Below are 27,368 nucleotides of genomic sequence, written 5' to 3' on the forward strand. Positions count from 1 at the left end.
GCGCCTCTGATGGCCGCTGGCAGGGTCCCAGGGTTGTGGATAAAGACAGATTGGCTCCGAGGGTCCAATGTGGGAAGAAAGTTGCCCTGTCCTGACGGCCACACCCTTCATCAACCATCATTAACCACCCTCCGAGGCCAGGAGCGCCTCCAAAGACGGACCACGCCGGGGCGCTCAGCAACCTCAGGAAGCAACTCCCTTCTTCCCAGCAACAGCCATTACCACACCCTCGTGGGAGAAGAATACGGCCACACTCTGAAAAGGAACCTTCTGGAAGACATCAGAAACAGGTCTGGGGAGGATGTCAGCCAAGCCACCGGGACGAGTTGTGGGGCGATGGGGGCGTGCCACTGCTTTGAAGGGGTGTTTAGGGAAAGAACTATGTAGGATAATGTATATGGATATCTGCTGGCGTTCCAGCCACACACAACGAGTATTCACGAGAAACCTGAGGTTCCTTTTCCCTGTAAACCAACCCCTTGTCTTGAATGGAAGACTTTGTTCTAAGCCCCCAAGAGGCATCTGTGGGGGTTGTGGGGGGGGGGTCAATTCCTTAGATGCTGCAGGGCTTACCCTTCCAGTGCCAGGAAGTCCAGAGACCAAATGTGGTTTCGGAGATGAACTGGAACTTTGAGACAAAGGCTGGCGCGGGCCAGGAAGCCGTGCTTGCTTATTTACTCTTCTCAAAAACATCTGCTGGTCTTCCCCACACCCTGGAGGCCATAAATATACCATGGCACATCTCTGCTTTAAATCCTCTGATGGCTTCACTGGATAATAGCTGGACTCCTTACTAGGACTCGGAGCCCGCAGGCCCCAAGGTCATCTATACAACGTTATCAATGTTACAGCCCCAGGGCTTTGGGCTTGCTGTTCCCTCTTTCTGAAATGCTCTTCATGGAGAAGACGACTCTGGAAGGGATGTTCCATCGGATCACCATGTATCTTAAGTGTCTGAACAGTGCTTGGGCTCAATAAACGCAGGATCAATGGACCGCTTGATACCTACCAACTACGTCTCTTCACTGAGATCTCAGCTCATGTCTCTCCTCCTTGGAAAGCCCTTCCAAGTCGCTCTGTGTCATACTGTCACATCCTAATCTCTACAACCCTTGTCACTATCCTCATAAACATGTAGTTTCATCCCCTGCTTATGATCTGGCTTCCCCCACAAACAAAGAAACTTCAAGAGGGCAAGATTCTCATTGGCCTTGTTCCCCAAGCAGAACATCTGACCTGGTGTATGTTCTAGATAAACATGTATCACTTAGTCACTCCTTAACCCTAGCCCTTAGTCACTCCCTAACCCTAACCCTAACCCTAACCCCACAGACACACCCCTCCATAGCAGTAGGCAAGAGTCACCCGCATCTCTTGCGTCTGGTGACCAGTGATGGACCAATGGTAAGGCTGGTGCCCAGAGCAACCACAGATATAAAACACGAGGATGGCTCTCTCTCCCTATAACTCCAGGGGTCCTCTGCCTAAGGACGCCCCAGACCTGGGCACCTAGTCTAACCACATTCTCCATCAAAGGCAACACCAGGGGCTGGGGGTCCCTCATTTTGAAGCTCTCTCACTGATTATTAATTAAAGTTTTAAGAGTTATACTTGTGCCTCAAGGCAGGATTTTAAATGATGAAGGTAGGGCGTGGGCATTTCAAAAACATCATCTCCAAGTTTCAGGCCTTTGGCACAACAGCTATGTCTCGGGCAATAGGGAGGGAAACGGACAAATGACGATTTCAGGAAAGTCACTCACTGGGTAGTAATTGGTGGCCCCTCATTGGTGCGAGGCTCCCAGGCTGGGTGGGCAAAGGGAGATGAGCTGCCCTGTGTCCTTCAGAGCAAATGCACTTGGATTTCAACAGCCTTCACACACGCCACTGGGAAACCGCCGCGTCCCCAACATATCTTCCGAGTCAGAGACAATTTCCCTCTTGGAACGTGTTCATCACACCACACATCAGCTTAAAGGATGCAAATAAAATGGTCTCATTTTTAGATAGGTGAAATGTCAGATATGTTTATACAGAGCAGACCCAATTTTCCAGACGAAAAAAAAAAAAAAAACTTATCTGAAAGGAATTTTATAACATATAATGGTTTGGCACGGCTTGAACTAAAAAGGCTAAATTTGTTTTTTTTTAAAAAAAAAAAAAGTCATCAGAGACGTGAGGATGTTGAAGAGGCCTGTGCTCAGACGTTAGAGGAGCAGGTAAAAAAATAGCATCAATTATCATGGAGAGAAAATAGAGCAGAGTGGGTCAATTCCAGGAGGAGAAATCTGCTCAGACCCATGTTTTGGCTCATTTCTGAGTGAAAAACCCTGGGACCCCGGGGTGACGTTCAAGACAGTGAGTTCTTAGGAAAGTAAGATTTTCTAAGATGATACTCTCATCCCAGGAGGCTGAGGGGAAGCAGGCCTTTCTGCGGACTAAAGGAAAACAGGCACAACGGTGGCAAAAACTTAATTTCAGAGGACAGGTGCCTGTTGAAATGCTGTCAAAAGCCACCAACCAGCATACATCTCAGCCTGTGGCCGGTGTGTCAGTGATGCTCCTTAGACCATGGGGAGAGTGAGTGGAGCAGAGGTTTCCGCCGAGAAATCCCCCAGTATGATTAACCAGCCTCCTTTTGGTTTCCATGGGATCTGTGGTTTAAAAGAAAGTGCATGCATGTGAGGGAAGCTGCCTCCCTTTTCTATCCCACCAGGTGTCATAAGACTCAAAATAGAGAGTAATCGATTTGATTTAAAAAAAAAAAAAGAATGAAAAAGAAAAACTAACTTCACCCAGGCACTTGCCATGTGCTGGACCCTGTTCTGTGCTTATTCATTTATTTAATTCTCCCCCAAACCCTCCAAGGTCAATACCACCCCTGTAACATTCATCAGGCAGGTGAACAAACTGAGGCACAGGGAGGTGATGTCATCTGCCTGAGGTTAGTTACACAGCTAGCAGGTGGCAGAGCCAGGGGCCCTGTGCTGCTTCCCCGCCTTATCTCTGGAGGCTAGTGGTACCTTCAAAAATTAGGAAAGGGGAGGCCAGTTTCTTCCAAACCCAACTCAGCCAGGAGTTAACTTAGGGGAAACCCAGTGGATTCCCTGAGATCCCAGGGCTTCCCAGAAGACCTTGGAGAGCACAGAGGTCTGGAGTCCGCCCCCCGGCTTGCCCTTGAAGCCCCTGCCAGGCCACCTTTACCCTTCATGGGCCCAGGTCCTTGCCTCTAAAGAAAAAAGACCTTGGCCAAAAATAAGTCTGCCCATGGCTCCAGCCAGGCCTTCTGTGGTCACTTAAGAATTGAAAGGATCCAGGCCTTCTCATCTCTCTCTCTCTTTCCCCCTTCGTAACAAAGATAAATGGGAAACAGAGGGTAGATGAACTAGGACGGGGCAGGGAGGGATCACAGGCTGAGGCGTGTTCTAAACTTATGCTGAAAAAGCCAAACATCTCGGCACATTCGATTTTAAAAAATAATAAAAATATGCCATCATCATTATTATTATAAAAGAAAACTCCAGTTACAGTGCATTGTATTTCAGCTCAGACAAAGCTATCTCACGACACCCCCACACACACATACACACACACTTCTTTCCAAGTTCAACGGAGAAGATGCGCTGTGGGGTACTTATTCCCAGGACTACCAGACTTGGATTTCCAAGCGCTCGAGCAGCCCCGCCCCAAACGCTCCGGGGCAGGCAGGTGCACCCCGGCCCTAGCCCAGGCGGGCGGAGTAGCCTCCCTTTCCCCGCCGGCGGCAGGGAGCGGAGGTGGTGGCTCCCGAGCCAGGCGGATCAGGGGCTTCGCCTCCCTTTCCGCGCGGGCAGCTTCCGGGCTGGCCTGGTCCCTCGGAGCGGATCCCTTGATGGCTCCCGGGGCATCAGGGACGTGGGAGCCGAGACCCGCTGAAGCCCTCCCTCGCCTCCAACCCTGGATAGTTGGGAAACTGCAGCTGATAAGAGGCTCCCCCAGGCCTGCTGGAGAGCTGCTACCTCCTAGGTTTCCTCCCTAGAGTAAAGATGCCCTCAGGCACCAAAAGGAGCGCCGGGGGAGTTCCGAGTCCTGAGTTCTCAGGCTAGCCCCAGGCCCTCCCCCAGGGCCGAACGCAGTGGTGTCCTGGGCGTCCCTCTCGGTGCCCATAAACACTGACACTGTCCCTCCTGCTCAGCGACCCTCTTCTTCCCCGCCTCCCACAAAGGACTCGGTGCTTCTTTCCAAACGCCCTCCCAGGCCACGAACTGCCTCCTCCCTCAGACCTCGTGAAGGGCAGTGGAGAGGCAGTGACCCGGGCGCACGCGGCCAGCCGGCCAGGAACCCTCACCAAAGTGCGCAGGCAGATTCCCGCTGTTCCTGGCACCCGGGACTTGCTCCCAGGAGGACGAACGGGGCAGCCTGCGAGCTCCTGAGGGGCGCTTTGAGGCGAGGAAGGGGGTGCTTCTGGAAGGACGCGGGTGGGGGGGGGGCTCCTGATCTCAGCCCCCCAGACGACGTGCAGAGAGATCTCCCCAACCACACTGAAAAAGTTCCCCGTCCAGCGCGCCCAGCCCGGCGCCGATAGGAAGCCAGTCTCGAGGAGCTAATCCTTCCCTCTGTGGGACCCTCTGGCCATGTCCGTGGGGCACCGAGGCGGTGACTCCGCCTGGACTTACCTAGAACTCCCGGCGCACCTGGCTCCGGTCGCCTTCCGCTCGACCCCAGACCCTCCGACTCCCCTGTGCTCTCTGCAGTCCCAGCCGCACTCACCATGAGCTGGAGGTGGCGAAAGGGGGTGCCGGCTGCTCCCACGCCGTCCGCAACTTTGCCGGCAGGTCAGCCCCGCCCTGGCGCCCCTGCCTGGGCAGCAGGCCGGGGGCGGCTGGGCGCGGCGCGGGTCAGGACAGCCGGGCCCTGACGGCCACTGCCAAGGGGTCTGAGGCGCAGGGCTCCTCAGTCCCTGGGCGCGCAGCCCGCTCCTCCGCGCTCCGCCTGGTGGGAGGCTCGGAGTTCGCTCGTTCCGGACGCAGGGGCGGGGCGCGCGGCTGTCCCCTCAGGTGCGGGGTGCCCTGTTCGCTCCTTGCTCCTCCTGTCCCCGAGGCGCACGCGTGGGTCTGGCCACGGCCGCCGCCTCCGCCGATCGCGCGGGCAGGCAGAGCGCCCCCGCCCCAGTGTGGGAGCAGCCGGGGGCCGGGGTGAAGCGGCAGGGATTCCCCTCCGCGAGTTCGGGGTTCCCCACCCGGCGCGGACCCCGGGCTCCGTCCGCCGCCTCCGCCGCCGCCGCGGCCGCGAGAAGCGCTTCAGGGCAGCGCAGCCTCTGCCGGGGCTCCAGCTGGAGGAGGCGGTGGCGGCGCGGCTGGCACAGGGACTGGAAAGGAGGTGACCTTCAAACCCCGCGCTCGGGGAGACCGGGAGGCGGGCTGGGGTGACGGAGGGGAGCGGTGTGCACCCAGCTGGCCCGCGGGAGCGCCGGCCCGCGGGCGGGAGAGAGTGAAGAGGAGATCTTCAAACAAAAACACGGATTAGAAAATAAACAAAGGAGGGCGAGAGAGCGAGCGAGAAAATGTGTGCATATGTGTGTGCGTGTGTGCGCGTGTCTCTGTGGGGGGGGGAGCGAGCGAGAAAGCGTGTGCGTGTGAGCGCGCGCGACAGGCGGCGAGCAGCCGGGGCTGCGGAGCCAAAAATAATCCGGAGCCCGAGGGAGCGCCCCCTCCCCCTCCCCTCGCCGGCACCGCCGAGGCCGCCGGGCCTGCAGCCCCGGATTCCAGCGGACGGCGGCGGACGCCCGACCCAGTGCCTCGGCGTCCTGGAGGAAGGCGTGAGAGCTGCAAGTGCGGGGGATTGCGCCCAAGCCCTTGTCCCAAAGCGGACTCACTCCTTGAGCACCAGCGCCCCCCTCCACCCCTTCCTCTCAGAGTGGGCAGACCCCCCTAGAGAAACGCAAAGTGTACGTTTCCTGCCCCGACCCGCTTCTGAACTGATCTCGGAAATCTGGAAGCCCTGGCAGAGATGCAAAAAGTTATTCAAGCCCCCTCGGACGCCTTGCAGGGAGCAGGTGCGCGCTGGCCTGGGCCACCCTGCTGGGCTTCTTACAGGCCTCCTAATCCTGTACCGGGTGCTGACGCCAGAGGGGTCTAGAGATTGCTCTCTCAGCAGCTGTCTTAGAGCCAGAAGCCCACCCCCACCCCCGCCCCGACTCCTCAGTAAATCCTGACACTCAATTAGCACCCACTGTCACCAGATGCCATTTCAAGTATCGACACTGAACTTTCTCAACAACTAAATGAAGTAGGTACAGCAGGTATGTCCAGTTCACAGATCTGCAAACAGAGGCTTGAGGAGTCTCCCTTGAGGCTCAGAGGTAACAAATCCGACTAGTATCCTTGAGGATGGATGAATCCCTGGCAAGGATCCGGTGTGGCTGTGGTGCCGTTTAGCCGCTGCAGCTCCCATTCCACCCCTAGCCAGGGAACTTCCTTATGCCATGGGGTGTGGCCGGAAGGAAGAAAAAGACAGGTAGACAAAAAAAGCAAACAGATGCTAAGGTTAAAGCAGCAATGCTTCTTCTTTTTTGAGCCCCATCCTGGACTCACTGAGCCGGAAACTCAGCTGTTTATTTTATTTAATAAACATTTTAGGTGATTGTGTTGCATAGGGAAATTTGAGGTCCAGAGAGTTCTCATTTGCTCAAGATCACACAGCTGGCAAGAAACCAGGATTCCTGGGCCATACCTAATTTCATGGGGTGTACCACTGCACCCACACTGCCTTGAAGCGGTGAGGGGGGGTGCTGTTGGAGGGGTCCAGATTCTAGCTTGAGCACCTGTCTTATGTTCATTTTCCTACCCTGTCCTTTGATTACTTTTGAATTTGCCCCAGAGCTCCTCCCTCTAAGTAAAACTGTCAGATTTCAAAAAGTAGGGACCATGTAACAGGTATTGCTTTGTATCTGGTGTATGTCCTGAGTGTCTAAAGACTTTTAAGAATTCCTCTGCAGGAGTTCCCGTCATGGCGCAGCAGAAACGAATCCCATGAAGGAACCATGAGATTGTGGGTTCGATTCCTGGTCTCAGTGGGTTAAGGATATGGTGTTGCCGTGAGCTGTGGTATAGATGGCAGACTCGGCTCAGATCCTGCATTGCTATAGGCCGGCAGCTGTAGCTCAGATTGGACCCCTAGCCTGGGAACTTCCATGTGCCGAGGTTGCAGCTCTACAAAGCCAAAAAAAAAAAAAAAAAAAAAAGGAGAGAGAATTCCTCTGCAATCCTATCGGGCTAAGATTTCTTCTAACATTAGAATAAAATAAGAGAGCTTCTACCTACAACTGGAATTTAAAAAAAAAAAAGCAACATTTTATCATCACTAGAGAAAATACCTTTGCAAAATCCAAAAAGATATCTTTCTCCATGGGCCCCAGTAGGTGATTTTGCCATTTGGGTTGGTTTGACTGTATGCTTCCTGAGGACTCTCTTTGATAATAATATATTTGTATGTAAACGTTTTTTTTTCGTTATACTATACTAGTCCCTTATCCTTCAGTGAGAGCACGATGAGTCTATCAATCTGGGGTAGTAACATCAGAATCATTTCCCTCAGAAACTGTTTACAATGGAAAAACCACCGAATTTAAATGTAATTGTCTAGCCGTGCAGGGAGATGAGATGGGTTGTAAAAGAGGTATTCTCAATTTAAAAGCAAATTATCAATAATGAGAGACGAAATAAATGGCAGTTAATGGGAAGTTCTGTTGAAATATAATGTTTTGTGCAAATTCACCAACAGGAATTGTTTCTCCATGCTCCTTCATTTTTATTCCAGAAAGAAAAAAAAAATGAATGCAGTCATTCAAGGCAGAAACACTGGCTGTTGTTTCCTTAGAATGGGTCATCGCTGGGTGCTTTTATTATTTTTAACATATATTTTTTCCCATTAGAAATGAAATTAAACATATTTAACTATCTCAAAATCAAGGTCAGTCTGAGTTGACTCTGATGTATTTATTTCGGAGTAGAAATAGGCTTAGGTGTATTAGCAGTGCGTGTCAGGCATGACTCACTGGTGCCGTGTTGCTACATGGCTTAAGAAAGCTTAATGTGAGTGGGGGAGACATTCATTACAATTTAAAATAAAATGAGAGTAAAGATCAATATAGCATGCTACTCTGCTGCTCATCTGGAAAATATTAGTTTCTATTTTGCCATGACCTTTCGCATTGTAGGCAGAGTTTTTCTGTCATTCCTCCACAGTGAGTCACTTCTATGTTAAAAAAGACGAAAAAAGAAAAAAGAAAAAAAAAGGTGCTGAAGTAAACAGCTCCTAGTTGTTCATAGGGCCAAAGAGCGCCCAGGGGCAAAGAACCTGGACCTTTTGGCTCCTCCTACTGGATGTGAAAGATACTTTGCAATTTGTAACATAAGCAGATGTCCAAATGGTATCTTCCATTAAAGGGGTAGGAAAGAATGATACTCTAGCCTCATGCTTGGCTGAGCATATGTTAACCCTACTCAGAATTCTCAAGATCTATCCAGAGTGTACATTTCATCATCGCACTTTCAAACTTAAGATCTTCTCATCGTTCCTCGCTGCCCCCCAAGATAAAGTCTAAAGTTACAAACTCCTGGATTTTCTGGCTCTCATTTTCCATGGACTCTATGATCCAGAGATGATATTTCCTTGCTGGTCTCCAGTCCTTTGCAGACGCTGTCCCTCCAACTTGGAATACACCTACAGCCTCTCTTTTCCTGGACAGCTTCTACTTACCTTTCAGATTTCCATTTGGACTCCCTTTCTCCCTGCCAACCCACATCCCACACACAAGATACAGCCAGTGTCTGTCTTTTGAACTCCTTGAGCACCTCTCTATAACTTCATCATATCCTTTGTCGCTGCCTATTGTAAATGTTCTCTTCCATTGGACTGAAAGGTCCTTGAGGTCAAGGACTTTTTTCTCAATGCATGAGTCCATAATGAGCTCGATAAATGTTTGGTGAACCTTCTTTCTCCAAGGTGGGGATTGCTATCTAAAAAGGCTGACCTCTCTGGGGTGGTCTGAAAGACCAACCCACTCATCCACTCATTTAGTCCTTCCTTCTGTCAACCAGCAAACCTGTATCTTACTAGAGGCTAGTCTCTCACGTAAACCATCTAGTCTATAAACTAGACACAGTCTCTGCAACTCAAGAAGCTTACAGTCTACTCAGCCATAAACAGAAGCAAATAACACCATTTGCAGCAACACGGATACACAGAGACTCTCATACTAAGTCAGTCAGAAAGAGACAAATACCATATGACATCACCTGTATGGCGAAATCTAAACTATGCCATAAATGGTTTTGTCTGTGAAACAGAAACAGACTCACAGACACAGAGAACAGACCTGTGGTTACCGGAGAGTAGAGAGGACAGATTGGGAGTTTGGGATTAGCAGATCAAAACGATTATATACAGAATAGATCAAGTCCTATCGTAAAGCACAGGGAACTATATTCAATATCCTATGATAAACCATAATGGAAAGGAATATGAAGAAAATATTATATGTTTATAACTTAGTCCTCTTGCTATAGAGCAGAAATTAACACAACATTATAAATCAATCAGACTTCAATACATTTTCAAAAAGGAGAGGCTTGTAGTCTAATATGACAAATAGGCACACACATAAATAATCTCAAAGGTTTTGGAGGATTTTGGCCAGTACTTAATGGGCTCCCAGAGCCAGACATGAGTGAAAGCAGAAGGTCAGCATCACTTTCTAGAGGAGAGCCCTTCTAAACACGAAGGTTAGAAGGAATTACCCAGAGAGCTGGGTGGAGAACCCTCCTGGAGGAGAACACAGGTTATGAGACCAAAGCCAAACAGTCTAGCTCCTTCAAGGAGTAGCAAATCCTTTCACTCTTACAATCATGCTGAGTGCAAGGGTCCGGAAGGGGATGTAGGAAGCAAGACAGTGAACAATGAAACTGAAGGCATAACCCGAGAAGAACTGAAAGGGCCCTGGATGGAAACAAAAGATGTGCTTGCTTTATGCCAAGGCAGCTTTGGATGGGATGATCTAAGGCTTGTCAGGACCCACCATCACCATCTGCCTTCACTGATGTTTCAATGATCATTTTTTTTCTCCATATTATTTTGTATATTTGTTTAAGAACTTTTCCAGATGGTCAGTGTAAACATCTAGCAAATTCTGGGGATGCAACAGTCACACCAAAGTACTCTAGGACTTTCAGCGATGATCCGTGGTATATTAGACAGGATAGGAGAAGCATGAAAAAAAAAACAAAACAAAAAACAAACAACTGCAACAACCAAGCATTCTTCCATTTCTCTTCCCAAAGGATAGCTTTCCGTAGCAGTCACTGAAGAGGGGAGGTAGAGCTCAAATTTAGTTACGAATGATGCTGATTCACTGTAATGCTTCACACAATTCTAATATTATGTAAGACCCTCCAGTTCTCAGTCTTCACTCTTACCTGAAAGCTTTATCACAGTCTGGGTCAACTAACAAACTAATTAAAATAGTCTGAGGACCACAGGGGAATGGATTGCACCTTATATTCTCTATCCCCCCTTCAGTCATCAGGCACATAGCATGTATTCAATATATACTCATTGATTGGTTGAACTAACTCACCATCTATCATGTAGTTCAGGGGCCTTGATATTAACCAAGGCATCTAATTCTGAGAATGAGCTATCCAGTGTCCAGGGTTGAGTTCCTTTCTTCTGAAAAGATAAAAACTTACACTCTATTTTAAAAAAAAAGTCTTTGAAATAGTAAACATGATGATGTACCCACATCTCCTTGGGCTCATCCCCCTTCCTCCCCTGCCTACATCCCCCAAATAATGATGGCGATACAGTAACGATCATAAAAATTACATTTTGATCAACTGCAATGATAAGGATGGCAATAAAAATAAGCAGCATGTGGCATCTACTCTGTAAGCTCTTTAGTTAATCCTCACAGTACAACTCTAGGTATAAGTACTACTATGGTTTCCTGTATATAGATGAGAAAACCAAAGCTTAAGAGGAGGAAGAGGTTCAGTGACTTGGCCAAATTCACAGAGTTGGTGAATGGTTAGGCCAGGACTCAAAACTAAGCCTGTTTTACGGCAGGGCTGGGCTCTTGAGGCATAAATTATGATGTATCTTGTTATTCCATATCTTAGGGCTCATACTTCATGCAGGTAGGCTCACAATCCTGTCAGTGAGGGATGATCATGAAAGTAGGGATTCATAGTCCATTATTTTTGGAATATACAAAAACAAAAAAAGGGAAGCTCAGCAATCTGCAACACCAAACAAAGGGAGCCTGCTTATATAAAAAGCATTTGGAAACAAATATTTTGGAGTGTGGTCAGAGTTAAGTGAACAAAGAACCCCTAATACTTGGCCAATCATGAGTAGAGACGAAGCTATGTTTTTGGTTGAGGGCAAACTAGTTTATATGCCATTCAGTATATCTTTAAGAAATAAACTTTTATACATGTTTAAAAAATACATCCTTAAGAAATAAGTGGCTACCATTTGATCCAGCAATCCCACTCCTGGGCATCTACCCAGAGAAAACCACGACTCGCAAAGACACATGTACTCCAACGTTCATTGCAACACTATTTACAATAGCCAAGACATGGACACAACCTAAATGTTCATCGGATCCAGAAGATGCAGTACATATACACAATGGAATATTACTCAGCCATCAAAAAGAATGAAATACCAGCATTTTTTGCAACATGGATGGACCTAGAAACTATCATGCTAAGTGAAGTCAGCTGTACAATGAGACACCAACATCCAATGCTTTCACTGACATGTGGAATCTGAAAAAAAGGACAGACGGAACTTCTTTGCAGAACAGATGCTGACTCACAGACATTGAAAACATATGGTCTCTGAAGGAGACAGTTGGGGGGTGGGGGGATGTGCCTGGGCTGTGGGATGGAAATCCTGTGAAATCAGATTGTTACAATCATTGTACAACTACAGATGTGATAAATTCATTTGAGTAATAAAAAATTAAAAAAAAAAGAAGTAAGTGGCTAAAGCTCTGGAGTAAGATAGTCTGATTTCATCATATGAATCTGCCACTTAAGAGCAATGTAAACCAATCAACATCTTCCACATCACTAACCCTCCGCTTCCTACTTGTAGAATAGGGATGAGGACGATAAGGATGATGACATAATTAGTGTAATAACAGTTGCTATGAATACATCCTCATCAATAAGCTGATAATACTAGTAGAACTAGTGCTACTGCTAGTCATGGCGTAACAACAGGTAGCATTTATCCGGGTTTACCGTGGGCCAGGCATCATGACTGTATCTTCACTTACATTCTCACCGAGGTCTCAGACAGTGCCATGGACCAGATGCCATTATTACCCTCATTTTGCAGAGGAAGAAACTGCGGTCCAGAGAAGTGAAGGTACTTGCTCACAGTCACCAGGCTTGTACTGTAGTTGGTTTAGAATGCAGACCCAGCTCAGCAATGCCTCCTCTGAGCCGAGGTTGTCATGAGAATTTAATGGTATGATAAACGAGGGGTCCCTCGGCATCGTGCCTGGCACAGCAACTCTCAAAGCGAACGGTGGCTTCTACACAGCAGCTCGACAGCAGGGTCACCACTGAGAAACGCAGGGTGCCCTTGGCAATTCTGCTGCTTTCTGCACTTCCAGATATTTGAGCGCGTTCCTCTGGGTGCTTCCTATTGGCGGAGCATTCCAGCCAACACACAGATGGCCCCCAAAGAAGAAAGAGAATGAGATCATCGCAACCCATGATAACCTAGCAAGACAACTTTACCACAACCTCCCTTTCTCCCAGGTTGGAAAGGTAACAGTAAGGCTTGCGTCTGCGTGGTTCTTCTCAAAAAGTATTTGCCAAGCACACTCACAGTTGAATGCTGAATTGGAAGTTAGGTGCCAGTCTTATTCTCCTGATAGATAAGGTAATAAGAAGAAGTAATTATATACTTGCTTAAGACTTGAAGCCGGGAGTTCCCGTCGTGGCGCAGTGGTTAACGAATCCGACTAGGAACCATGAGGTTGCGGGTTCGGTCCCTGCCCTTGCTCAGTGGGTTAACGATCCGGCGTTGCCGTGAGCTGTGGTGTAGGTTGCAGACGCGGCTTGGATCCCACGTTGCTGTGGCTCTGGCGTAGGCCGGTGGCTACAGCTCCGATTCAACCCCTAGCCTGGGAACCTCTATATGCCGCGGGAGCGGCCCAAGAAATAGCAACAACAACAACAACAACAACAAAAAAGACAAAAGACAAAAAAAAAAACAAAAACAAAAAAAAAACAAAAAAAAAACACTTGAAGCCGAAAAAGAGGAAAGAGGATTAAAAAAAAAAAAAAAAACTATTTTGAGGATTTTCTCTATGCCAAGCCTCAGGTATGACATCTCACCTCAAAGAAGTCCTATAAGGCAGGTAGTATTATTATTTCCATTTCCAGATACAGAAAGTGAGGCTCAGAGAAAAAAGAAAAAAGCAAATTTTCAAAGCTTCTAAACCTAATGAGCTCATAATCTCATATTTAAATTAAATAAATTTTCTCCTTCTCCCTCTCCTTCTGCCATGCCTGTGACTTGCAGAAGTTCCCGGGCCAGGGTTGGAACCCATGCCGCAGCAGTGACAATGCTGGATCCTTAACCTGCTGAGCCACCAGGGAACGCCTCTATTTTTAAGTTCTTGAAAGTCTGAGTTCAGGGCTATGGCATCCTTTACTGCACCTCAAAACCTCTCTTTAGGTATAGAGAGTTCAAAGGCCCAAGAGACAAAAAAAAAAAAAAAAAAAAATTGCACGTGCATTCTAAAGTCCTACTAAAAGTATTTTAAAAAATAAGATCTGCTTTGAGTAACTTCACTAAACTCAACCATGAAGGTTGAGAGTGAGTCATCTCAAGAAAAAAATAAGTTGTAAGTCAACGAGGTGTAAATAGTTAATGAATTTATAATCAGAACATAAATAGTTTTGCTCTAATGTACTAACACCTCAGGGGGAAAAATGTTCCATGTATGAGCAGTCAGAGTATTGACAATCGATTTCTTTCAAATGCACTTACTTTAAGTCCTCGTCATTTTATTACAAATGGATAAGTAAAGATATTTAAGCCATTAGGATGAAATATGCAACCTTACAAGCAAGAATATGCATTTGCAGCGGTTACTGGTGGATTACAGATGCTCTGAGCAGTAAATCATGGTCAAAGTATGCATTACTGTGCTCTCCATTTATACACTTACTATTTCTATTTATTCCTCATACTTCACTTAAGAGGCATAAACCTCTAAAATAAAAAAAAAAATCATGGGGGATCTCTTTCAAAACTATATAGTGGTTCCTAATTAAACTCAAAGGCTTCAGCACAGCAAAGGAAATCATTTAAAAAAAAAAAAAATCCCACGGAATGGAAGAAAATTTTTGCGAATGACTCAACCGACAAAGGTTTGATCTCCAAAATATACAAACAACCCATAGAACTCAAGAACAAAAAAACAAACAACCCAATTGAAATATGGGCAGAAGATCTAAATAGACATTTCCCCAAAGCAAACATATAGATGGCCAGCTCAACATCACTAATTATTAGAGAAATTCAAATCAAAACTACAGTGAGGTACAACTTCACACCAGTCAGAATGGCCATCATTAACAAGTCAACAAACAACAAATGCTGGAAAGGGTGTGGAGAAAAGGGAACCCTCCCGCACTGTTGGTAGGAATGTAGATTGGTATACCGCTATGGAAAACAGTATGGAAATACCTCAGAAAACTAAATATAGACCTACCATATAACCCAGAAATCCCACTCCTGGGCGTAGGTCCAGACGAAGTTTCTATTGAAAAAGATACAACCACCCATATGTTCGTTGAAGCACTACTCATTATAGCCAAGACATGAAAATAACCTAAGTGGGAGTTCCCGTCATGGCTCAGTGGTTAACGAATCTGACTAGGAACCATGATGTTGAGGGTTCGATCCCTGGCCTTGCTCAGTGGGTTAAGGATCCGGCATTGCTGTGATCTGTGGTGTAGGTTGCAGACGCAGCTCGGATCCCGCGTTGGTGTGGCTCTGGCATAGGCCGGTGGCCACAGCTCTGATTAGACCCCTAGCCTGAGAACCTCCATATGCTGTGGGTGTGGCCCTAGAAAAGACAAAAAATAAATAAAAAAGAAAAGAAAATAACCTAAATGCCCATGGATGGATGAATGGATTAGGAAGATATGGTACATATATACAATGAAATACTACTTAGCCATAAAAAAGGACAAAATAAGCCATTTGCAGCAGCATGGATGAAACTAGAGACTCTCTTACTGTGTGAAGTAGGTCAGAAAGAGAAAGAGACCATACGAAATCACTTATTGTGAAGTCTAAAATATGACACAAAGGATCTGTCGACAAAACAGAAAAGATGATGGATATGCAGGACAGACTTGTGTTTGCGGGGGGGGAGGGCGGGAGTGGGATGGATTGGGAATCTGGGGTTAATGGATGAAAATTCTTACATTTGGAAGGGATGAGCAATGAGATCCTGATGTGTAGCACAGGGAACTATATATCTAGTCCCTTGTAATGGAACATGACGGAGGAAAATGTGAGAAAAAGAATGTATACATATGTATGACGGGGTCACCTTGCTGTACAACAGAAATTGACAGAGCATTGTAAATAGATCATAATAAAAAATTAAAAAGATATATATATATATAGTGGCTAATGTGAGGAAATACGGGTTAATATGGGTGAATGGCTCAAATCTGAGATTCTGGAATATACATGGCTAAGGAATATGCTTTGGGCATCTGGTCAAATGCGAACTGTCTTCATGGACCACGGTTCCACGCCTCTCTGTAGGCTTGGTCCCAACGGGCCTGTTGTACTGATCTATAGACACTTTGTTGTGTTCCCCCAGAGGCAGACCCTGAGACCAATATCTGAGTGCACTATGCATGTGGGAGCTGAACCTTGGAAACAACAGCAAGGGCGCGAGGATGAAAGCGGAGAAAGGAAGGAGCTAACGAGACATGATTATCAATGAGGTTAATGAACTGGAGACAAATTCTACTGGAAAATTCTGGAAGCCAGGGCAGCACATGCTCCCTCTAGTTATCCTCCCCCTCAAGGGGGCCAGGAAGCATGAGTACTTGCACACGGATTTCCACTGGTCATTGGTTCAGGGTTAGTTGTGCATGGGGAGCAGAGGGATGACCCAGCGCCCCCTCCAGCCTTTCTTGGGCATGGGTAGAGTGGAGTCAAGTGGTCGGGGTGGGGGGCCCAAAGTCCAAAATGCAGGCACCAAATGGTAAACACCTAGGGAGGGGGGCGCAGGGGGCAAGGCCGTGGTAACATCATCCAGATGCTCCGTGTCCCCAGCAAGAAAGAAGGGGACATTCTGGCTGGCTGGGAGCAGTCAGTGATGTGTCCTGTAGGAGTGAGAAGCCCCTATAACTCTCATCATCTATGAAGCGCCACTGTCCAAGAGTCTGAATATCCTGAGGGTGTCAAACGGTGGCGTACAGAGTTGTCTGTGACGCTTATTCAAATGCAGATCCTGGGCACCAGCCTGGAGATCTGATGCGGGAAGTCTGGGATGAGACCTGGGAACCTCAATTTTTAAGTCACGCACACGCACAGTGCATTCCTATCACAGGTGTTCCAGGTAACTGATGTGACCACCACGGGTTTAATCCAGAAGCAAGATGACTTGTGAAGAGGGTTGGAGGTGGGGGGAGGTGGGAGTTTGACATTTTTTTTAAAGATCTGAGGGCTTTTGTGCCTGGATATTTCCCTTCTCTTTGAAAACACGATTGCTTGCTGAGCTCTCAGACTCACAGAAAGGAGGTAATTGTTAGGATTCAGAAGCACTGATTATGCACCCTGAAGAGAGCAAAATCCATAGGTATTTTGCAAGAAGCCCAAGAGACCACTCAGGAAGTGCCTTTCTGGAGTCTCTGGAGCCATAAGGAGGATGCAGGAACAGGAAGCAGGGATGGCATGGATGAGGAAGAATAAACAAATGAGGCTTCGGGAAGCAGTTCTGGTCCCAGGCAGACAGGGTGGAGGCGTCGAACCTTTGCTGAACCAGTTTCTTTACATCAAAGCCCTACTTGATCCACAGGTGTGAGGATAAAGCGCCACCAGGTGCAGATTCATTGGCATTTGGGGATGTAGACAAGTGAGTGAGGTCCCCTTCTCCCTTTCTGGTAGGTCTTTTTTAGAGCACATGAAGTGGTGGCAATCCTCGAATCACGGTCAAAGAATGTTCCAGACCTGACATGTATAAGAGACGTTCTTTTATTAAGGGACAAAGTGGGGAGGGTGGGGGCGGGGAGTTGAGCTCACACCATATGTGCCTTTTATGAGAGCAGGTAGAGTTTTCTCGCTTTCCCCTCTCCTTTTCGTTTAGAAAGTATTTCGCGGATGTCGGCAAGCATTAAGAGACTGACACGAGAAGGGGTAACCAACTTGAGAGGCTGTCAGTGAAGAGGCCATCCGTCTATTTGATTTCTCTACCTCTTGTTTTCATTCATCTCCGTGTTCAAAGGCTCCAAGACTCGCTCGCTTGCCATTATTCCGTAAGGCAATTAAGCAACTTGGCAATAAAAGCAACCACATTTTTCTGGAGTAGTTCGCAGAGCATACAGAACAGAACAGCCCAGGCCAGATGTTGAAGCAAAATGTAAGCACTTATCTGAACACACGGCTCAGTGCCAGGGCTAAATGCCCTGCCCCAGCGCTTGGCTCCCAGCTTTCTCCACCACGGAATCCCTCCCTCTGCTCGGGCACCAGACGTTCAGGCTGTAAATACACGAAAGCTCTCTTCCATTAATCCTCCGCTCTCAACTCCTCAACTAGCCCACTATTAGTTTGGGTCTATCTCGATTGCTAAGCTTTCTGAAAACACTCCGCCAATCCCAGCCGATCACTTCCTTTCTCCATCATCCAATGACTTACTGGCATCTGGTCCCTCTCTTCATACCATTCCCTGGGAGATGCTATTATCTTTGCATCTTCGGAATTGATGACCCGCCACCCCCATTGCCATGGCCACGTTCAGTCCTTGATCTTGGCTGCTCGCTCTTCAACATCTGGTGTGGTGTTGACAATCTCCTGGCAACCCTCTTAGGCTTTAGAAACACGACACTTCTGCCCATCTTCTTGCCGCTGCCTCTGAACTGCTCCATAATTGTCTCTTTTTCTATCTGCTCTGCCTAGACACCACCCTCCTTAAAGGATGCTGTGCTGGCAACCTCTCTGCCAGGCTCTTCAACTGCTGGGTCAAGATGCCCTCCAATAAGTCCAGACTTGAATATAATATTCTACTAGCTAGTAACCCCAGCAGAAAAGAGTATCTTTTCCCCCTCAGTAGTTGTATTAAAAATTCCTAGAGTATAGAGTTCCCGTCGTGGTGCAGTGGTTAACAAATCCAACTAGGAACCATGAGGTTGCAGGTTCGATCCCTGGCCTTGCTCAGTGGGTTAAGGATCCGGCATTGTCGTGAGCTGTGGTTGCAGATGCGGCTCGGATCCCGCATTGCTGTGGCTCTGGCGTAGACCGGCAGCTACAGTTCCAATTCGACCCCTAGCCTGGGAACCTCCATATGCCGTGGGAACGGCCCAAGAAATGGCAAAAAATAAATAAATTTTAAAAAAATTCCTAGCGTGTGCCCCCACTGATCTGGGTGGATCGCTCGCCCCTCACTGAACCAGTCCTGGGACCAGGTGGATGCAGAGGTCTGGCTAGCCAGATCTGTGGAATCTCAGCGTGGGGTCAATGTCCTCTAAACCACTCAGACTCAGAATGAATGGTGGACAGGTGATTCCCCCAAAGGAAGCAGGGGTGCTATTACCAGGTACTGAACCATCAAATAATTGGATCAGTAATGCAATGCAAATATCAACACATCACTTATCTCATTAATAATCTCGATTCCCCATTAGGCTAAAGTACAAGCATCTTTGCTCGGCATATAAGACTCTTCAGGAATGGGCCCCATGTCTGCCCTTCTAGCCTAATCTGCTGTGTAGTCGAATTTTACCCCCAAAGAACCACGCATTGCTCTTGAAATAGTCTCTGTCACACGACTGCATCCCCTTTGCCTGGAGCACCCAACTTCCACCTCGCCGCCCATTCAGCCATAGTTGTGTCTCAAGACCCAGCTCAATGCCATCAACCTTTGGAAAAGCCTACCCCACATCTCCAGGCTGAATCAGTAGCTCCTTTCCCAAGAAATCCTGTAACTCTAACAGCAATTCTCCGCCAAGGCAGTGTTGTTCCCCAGGGGATGTTTGGCAATGTCTGGTGACATTTTTCAGTTGTCATCACTGGAGGGGGGATTCTTCTGGTATTGACTGCGTGGAGCCTGTTCAACATCTCCCAGGCACAGGCACAACCAACCAAGAACCAGCATCCAGCCCCAAATGTCAACAGTGCCAGAGCTGAAGACTCCAGCTCGGTTGTAACATTTAATGCCTTGTCTTGTCACTATCGATTTTATATCTTCCCAAGTAGGTCTTGGACTTCTCAGGAGCGGGGACACTGTCAGCTTTGTCAGTGTGATGCCGGCACTAGCAGGTGCCTGGCCCATAGCAGATGCTCACTAAACATTGGCAGAAGAACGGAGGAAGGGAGCGAGTGTCCAGATGGGCCTATGGAACATTATCCAAGAAGCTGAATTCCTGGAAGGCATGACGGTTCCTTAAATGGCTATTGTATTAGAAATTTTCAGCTCCGGGCTGTGTTTCCTCCCCCTTTTCGAAAATAAACTGAAACAAAAAGTTTCTGAACTCAAAGTCTCGTGATTCCCTCGGCAAGGCAAACCTGCCTATGACTCTCTGTCCCACTCACGTGGATCGATTATTAAGAAACAGCCTCTTGGCTTTGTATAGTTTCTGAAGACGGAAGAAATGGCGACGCTCCCGTAAAAAGGCACAACGTGCTCATGGTTCAGAAGAATTTTTTTCAACAAAGCAGAATTTTGTGGCCCTTTCCTTTGTCCAATTTTCGTTTAAAACAAGGCTGTGTGGGGGGTGTCTTCCTGCAAGCCGCTGCACGCTTGACTAAAGAAGGCACCTGCCAACAGGCGCTCAGGACCCATGTAAGGTCTAACACGTTTCTCAGAAAGGACATTCAAATGTCAGATGGAATGATTTACACCGCATGTCAATAAAAAGCACTCTAAGGTTCGGCAAGTCAATAAAGCTTATTCCAACAATCTGAGGGCTGAGAATCCCTTAGCCCAGTGAGAACCTCTGAAGTCAGGAACTATCTCAAGGCAAGTGGCATAAGAGAGACCGTTCGAGAGGGAGAAATAAAATTAAAAGTGTCCATTATTTTGAGAGTTCGTGTTAATAACACACAAGAAGCTGGAGGAATATTGTTCATATTCGCATATTAAAACCTTCTGGACATGCATTTCTTCCAGCCCCCCACATCCTGCAATTTCCGATATGCCAAGCGCTAGATCACGCAGCATTCATTTTTACTTACCAACGCTTACGTAGGGCTTTCTATGTACCAGACACAGCATTATCCCCGTTTTTCAGAAAAGGAAACAGAGGCTCAGAGACAGTAAGTAAATGCCCGAGGTCCCCCAGCTGGTAAGCGGCAGGTCGAGGCTTCAAGCAAAGCCAGGCGGTCAGCTCTAGAGTTGACGTTCCTAACTTCTGTCATCTCAATAAACTCTTCACCCACATGTGTTCTGCCCGAGAGTCCAAAATCAACATGTTCCTTCATTGCCAATGTTTCAAAATCTCGGAGACTTCACCCAAAAGCTAGACTTCTGGACTCTCTTGACACAACAAAACACCTGCTTTCTTGCACGGCCACACCAGGAACTAAGGAAAAGTCTCAGACGGGGTGGAGACACTTGCCTGGTCCCTGACATTGGAATTTGAGACCCTGGCTTATCTGTTTTGCAGATGAAGATGCCGAGCCTAAGAGAGGAGAAGGAACTTGGCCACGGCCCCAGATCTGGTGAATAACAGAGGCTAGATTTGAACTTGGCTGGATCCCAAGGGAAAAGACGTGGCACACTCAAAGTGAGGTAATTCAAGGGAGACGTCCTTTTATTTTAAAAAAGGACTGGGAACAAAGGCGGGGCAGGTGTGGAGCCGTAACCCTAGGCTAGTATCAAGGAAGCCATCATTATCCCTCGGAGGAAGGACCAAGGAAAAAGAGGTGAGGACAAAACTGTTCAGAGCAGGTGCTGGGGGAGAAGGGATCCTTCCTGAGCAGCACAGGAATCTCACGTGGAGGGAGTCAGGGGAACAAATACCTTGACCTCCTTCTGTCTGATTTTTAGCCAGGGTGCCCCCGATGGCCAGATCCAAAGGACCTGCTAAGGACCAGGATCTTGCAGCATTAGGGCAGAGCAGGAAGGGGCTGGGAGAGGAGTGCACGCTGTCAGGAAATAGGCACCTAGCTCACAACTGCTGGATTCTGAATACCAGGCTTTTTCTGCTTCACTTGCTCTGGCCGAATCAGTCAATGTGCAATTCCAATAACATTGAGATGGCAGGAAACACAAATATGCTGCTTAAAGCACACCAGCCATGCTCCTAAGAACTTCACAAAGAGTAACTCATTTTTTCTATTTTTTTTTTTTTTTTTGTCTTTTTGCAGGGCTGCATCCATGGCACTATGGAAGTTCCCAGGCTAGGGGTCGAATCAGAGCTGTAGCCACAGGCCTGCACCACAGCCACAGCAACTTGGAATCCAGCTTGGGATCTGCCACCTACATCACCACAGCTCACAGCAACGCCGAATCCTTAACCCAGGGAGCAAGGCCAGGGATTGAACCTGCATCCTCATGGATACTAGTCAGGTTCATTTCCATGGAGCCATGATGGCAACTCCTTTTTTTTTTTTTTTAAAGGGCTGCACTTTTTTGGAAGTTCTGGGGCCAGGGATTGAATCCAAGCCATAGCTACTGCTGCTGCAACACCATATTCTGTGCTAGGCAGGCTATCGAATCCACACCTCTGTAGTGACTTGAGCCGCTGCAGTCGGATTCTTAGCCCATGGAGCCACAGCAGGAACTCCCGAGACTGTCTTGTTTTCTCAAGTGCCCATTATGCCCTAGCCGTGGAGCCCCCTCTGAAAACACGGAAAGATGAAGAGAAGAGTGACAGGGATTGCAGCGACCCTCTTCTCTCTGATGGGGTCAGAGTATGCGGTCATATGTCGTCCTGCCTCAGCCTGGCATTCAAACTCATGGGCAAAGGCAACTGCCTGTTCTGAAAAGATAGGACACCAAAACAAGCCGAAAATGCAGAGGTGCACTGATGCTGAATGTGAGTCCTGATAACTAGTGTACCTCTCTATAGTGGCCACGTCCTCTGATGCCTGCATCTAAATCTATCTTTCCCACGGACCACTCCCTTAATTGTTGTTTTTTTAAGGGCTGCACCTGCAGCAGACATATGGACATTCCCGGGCTAGGGGTCTAATCAGAGCTGCAGCTGCCAGCCTATGCCACAGCCACAGCAATGCCAGATCTGAACCACGTCTGTGACTTACACGGCAGCCCATGGTCACACCAGATCCTTACCCCACTGAGCAGAGCCAAGGATTGACCCCAGGTCCTCATGATACTAGGGGGTGTTGTTACCGCTAAGCCGCCACAGGAGCCACCCGACTCCCTTAGTTCTTAGTAGCTGATCAGCCTACTAACCTAGGATGAAAAAGAAACATATAAAGGACACGGCAGGTGGCAATGGTTTAAGAGCTATAGATCCCTCATGTTGGAAGGGAAATTTCTAAGCCTAAGTAACTACGGAGGCAAAGAAGTGGGGAAGGACTTGGGGGTTCTGAGTCCCTTTTTGTATGTGACTTGACATAGGGCACTGTTTCCCAAACCTCAGACATTCATGTGCCACCGTCATGGTTTTTGCCATATTTGCACCAGCAGCACTATTTTTTGCTTAAAATAGGAAAGTTCTTCATTTAAATTAACACATCATAAGATGCAAATATCATTACCTTAAATGAAACCCTGGTACTGTCCCACTCTAGATGTAAGCAAACACATGACTGTAGGAATAAGTAAATAGTTACAAGTTGCTCTGAGATTTTTCAACGGGGAAGAGTTTGACCTGGTCTAAGAGGACAGAAAGCTCATTGGCACACGTGAGCTTTGAACTGAGATAGAGGAAGAAGTACACTTGATCAGTTTGCAGATGGGCCGTGAAGGAGCATTCCAGGCAGTTAGACAAGCATGTCCAAAGGCCCTGTGGTGGAAACACATTGGGAGGGGGAGTCGAGTCATGACCGGAAGGCAGTGCGGGCAGGATGCTCGTCACCAACTCTAAGGAGCAAAGACAAAGAGGACCATTCAGCGTGTGCCGCTAACGAATGAATGACCGATGATTCCTGGACGTCCTCCTTCACGTGAAGAATTCTGCCACGCTCCCTGAGCAGAGGTCTAAGACCGCCTGGGATCGATGAGACGTTCTGATGATACAGGATAAGTTCTTTCCATAAAATGCTGCTCCCACAGATTTTCTGGACTGGGAAATGCAGACATGCCAGCATCTTCCACACACAGTTCCCAGTTCAGAAAATCAGAAAAGTCCTGGGGATGTCAAGGGCAAGTCGTCAAAATCTGACTGCGACATGACACATGAGTGTTTACATACTTGTCACAGCCCACGTGGTGTCCAGCCAGACACATGCTGAGGAGGGAGTATAAGAAAAAATCATCATCTGCGTGGTAATTACGGACAATCAGATTAATTGGACACAGTTCCCTAGTGCTGCAAACAGGTCAGTAGACTGGGACAGCATCTCTGCCCTTCAGGGCACCACAGAGGTGCCGTGGGGACGAGCCTATCATCAAACAGAGATGGGGAGGCGGTAAGAGAGGCGGCCCTGGACCCTCCCCTCAATGCCATCTCACAGGAAGCCCCTCGGCTTTCACCTGCCTTATACGCTGGGCACTCACATGCTTTCCACTCCAAGAAAGAGGATTCCACCGCCTTATTGAAGAGACACCAGCCCCAGTCCACAGAAGCCTGAATACTCAAGCTTCAGGTCCTCCCACAGAGAATGCCTGATAGCGTGCCCTCTGCCCAATATCCGATTTATTGATTGATTGTCTTTTTGCCTTTTCTAGGGCCGCTCCCGCAGCATATGGAGGTTCCCAGGCTAGGGGTCAAATCAGAGCTGCAGCCGCCGGCCTACGCCAGAGCCACAGCAACGCGGGATCCGAGCCGCGTCTGTGACCTACACCCCAGCTCACGGCAATGCCGGATCCTCAACCCACTGAGCAAGGCCAGGGATCGAACCTGAGACCTCATGGTTCCTACTTAGGTTCGTTAACCACTGCGCCACGACGGGAACTCCCCAATATCCGATTTATGTTCTTACTTGCTTTTGAAGGCTCTTCACATTCTTCCTTGTTTTAAACAGACGATGCAGGAGTTCCCGTCATGGCTCAGTGGAAACAAATCTGATGAGCATCCATGAGGACGCAGGTTCAATCCCTGGCCTCACTCAGTGGGTTAAGGATCCGGCGTTGCTGTGGGCTGGTGCAGGTGGCAGACACGGCTCAGATCCCATGTTGCTGTGGCTGTGGCGTAGGACAGCAGCTACAGCTCTGATTCAACCCCTAGCCTGGGAACCTCCATATGCCGCAGGTGTGGCCCTAAAAAGCAGACAAAGAAAAAGAAAGTGGGTTGAAATGATGCCCCTCTGTGGGGAGTTTATAGAGACTGAAAACTCACACAGCTGGCAATGCAGCTCAGGCGTGAGGACAGGGAGCAGCTGGGCGACACCAACTAAAGAGGGAAACCCATTCCTCACCCCGCCGTTTTTTTTCTTTAATTCTAAGTGGGAATAAAAATCTGATATTGTCAAATTTTCACCTTTCTGAAGAGAAGATAGAATTGAGAGTTCACAGCAAATATTCTAACATTTTTGAAATCAGGAAATGATTCACAGTTAGCCAAAAAGGAAAACTAAACTTCACACATTAACCACATCAAACACCACGAGAACCAAACGAAACAGGTTTGCACATTGAGTCGGAAGCCTTGGAAAACTGAGTTAGAGTCAAGGCAAAGCCCAATGGCAGTGGGGCTCATTTGGGGGCTGAATGGGCTGCCTTGGGATGAACTCGGTAACCATTTCTCTTCCATCTTTAAACGATGAAGTCAATGTTTTGTTTCCTTTGGCAGAATTCATTTATCATCTGGGACCCAGGAGAAATGATGTAAATGTCCAGTCCCTCTAGAGATTTGGTGATTCTTCAAGGAGCCTTTTTTTTTCTTTCTTTTTCTTTTTTTCTTTTTTCTTTTTGGTCTTTTTAGGGATGCACCTGGCATGTGGAGGTTCCCAGGCTAAGGGTCGAATGAGAGCTGCACCTGCCGGCCACAGCCACAGCCATAGCAGATCCGAGCCGCCTGTGAAATCTATGCCACAGCTCACGTCAATGCCAGATCCTTAACCCACTGAGCGAGGCCAGGGATCGAACCCACAACCTCATGGATACTAATCAGGTGCATTACCGCTGAGCCATGGCACGTCACAAGGAGCTCTTGAAGCAACCTGGAGAAAATCTACCAGGTAAAGTGCAGGTATGTCCTCTTCACCTGATTCCTGTACTGGTACCGCACAGCTGGCGTTTCATTAGGCTCTGGGTGGTGGTGGTGGGTTTTTTTTTTTTTTTAATCATATCACTAATCATACCATGTGGCTACAAGTTTATGATGCTGTCAGATTCAGGTCTACACCAAGTGCGTTGCCCTAAAAGACAGAGTAAGATGAAATAATCCAGGCAGCCTTCCATTAACCTGGACAGTGCCAGGCTCCACCTGTGCTCTGTGCTCAGGCAGGAAGAGAGGCTGATCTGGTTCCCGGGTGGGTTTGGTCAATGGGGAGCATCAGCAGAGAGGGAGGTAGGAGAGGGTACTAACTGGGTATTTACTGCCCAGGCTCTCTCCATGGCTGCACCCCTTGATTCAACCCCTCTGTTCTCTAACTGCTCCCTGTCCTGGCCCTTCAACCCTCGAGGTGGTAACTGTCTCCATCACCAGCCCCAGGGCACAGACTTCTCCCTGGTGAGTTCCCTACACCTTGTCTGTCCTTTTTGGTAAATTAGTCTCTCACTTCAAGTCATGCAATTTGAGTGCATCACTGGAGCTGAATCTCCAAAACCCGGTCCCTCTGCTGAATCTATGATTCACCCCTCCATCCAAAACGCTGTTCCTTTTCTTATCCAACACCTGTTCCCCTCGAGGTCCTGCTGTTGAGAACAGGGAACTATATCTAATCACTTGTGATGGAACATGATGGAGGATAATGTGAGGAAAAGAATGTGTGTGTGTGTGTGTGTGTGTGTACACATATATATTGTAACTGGGTCACTTTGCTGTACAGCAGAAATTGACAGAACATTGTAAATCCACTATAAAAAAAAATCCCTCTAAAAGAATTTAACCTAAAAAAAATTGAAGCGTGTCAAAGAAAAGGGGGGGGATTGAAACCAGGCAGGACCCTGGGGGGTCCTCCCAGGTACAGAAGCCTTTCCTGGGCTCCCCCATCTTTTGTTTGTTGGAAGAAGGTTTCTGCCTCCTGGACCTTCCCTGAGATCCAAAGGGCAGTTCAAACAGTTTCTGACTGGAGGAGTGAGGGATGCAGAAACTGAGGCCAGGCGGTCAGGAAGCAACAGTGCCATGTGGGGCCAGGCTGGACCTGGCCTGGTCCCCCCCACCCTCCCTGGGGCCTGGGCAGGACAATCTGATCTGACACACATCTCTGAGCTCTTCTACAGGAACTTCTCCTCCCCCACCTCCCAGGGGGAGGATGGTGACCTCAGGCTGAGCACAAGCACGGGGACCCCAGACCACCTGGAACCAGAAGGCTGACGACAGAGATTCTTGGACCAGCACCCTGTCACCTCCCCACCAGCCAATCAGAGGAACGTCACACACTCTGCAGACACCCCCCCATTAAATCTCTTCCCCAGGAGTTCCCACTGTGGTAAGAATCCAACTGCAGCAACGGGTTGCTGTGGAGGTGCAGGTTCGCTCTCCAGCCTGGCGCAGTGGGTTCAAGGATTCAGCATTGCTGCAGCTTCAGTTTGGATTCAGTCCCTGGCCTGGGAACTTCCAGATGCATGGGTGTGGCCATTAAAATAAAACAAAAAAACAAAACAACCCACCTCTTCCCCCAAAACCATCTGGGAGGTGGGGTCTTTTTGAACACAAGCCACCCATTCTTGCTCGGCCCTGCAATAAACTTTCTCTGCTTCAAATGCCATTTCAGTTTGTTGGGCCTCACTGTGACTCGGGCATGTGAACTTGGTTTGACCACACCTCCAGTTTCCTGCTGGAACCTCCACCACTACACATACCAAAACTTTGATGG

At 48.0% G+C, this 27,368-nt stretch overlaps 1 protein-coding gene across 16 annotated transcripts in view; it reads right to left on the reverse strand.

The window, feature by feature from the left end:
* Positions 1–27,368, reverse strand: part of RBFOX1 (RNA binding fox-1 homolog 1) — a 2,264,635-nt gene that overhangs the window by 1,603,806 nt on the left and 633,461 nt on the right. For 5 of the 16 annotated variants that reach the window (XM_085017667.1, XM_085017664.1, XM_085017644.1 and 2 more), the window contains exon 1: positions 4,655–4,961. The exons of 6 other annotated variants lie outside the window; for them this stretch is intronic. Coding sequence is in view for 3 of the 10 variants with exons in the window: in XM_021088069.2 (XP_020943728.1) it covers positions 4,749–4,751 (3 nt within the window). In the remaining 7 variants the exon portion in view is untranslated. Of the gene's footprint in view, positions 1–4,654; positions 4,962–27,368 lie in introns of those variants that run through there. 5 more of the 16 variants (XM_021088069.2, XM_085017643.1, XM_085017637.1 and 2 more) reach the window with 3 other exon arrangements.

The sequence above is a fragment of the Sus scrofa genome, chromosome 3 (assembly GCF_054392235.1).
Source record: "Sus scrofa isolate SSC_HxYL_T2T_F1_AM1 chromosome 3, Sscrofa_HxYL_maternal_Yorkshire_Landrace_v2.0, whole genome shotgun sequence".
NCBI classification, from domain to species: Eukaryota; Metazoa; Chordata; class Mammalia; order Artiodactyla; family Suidae; genus Sus; species Sus scrofa.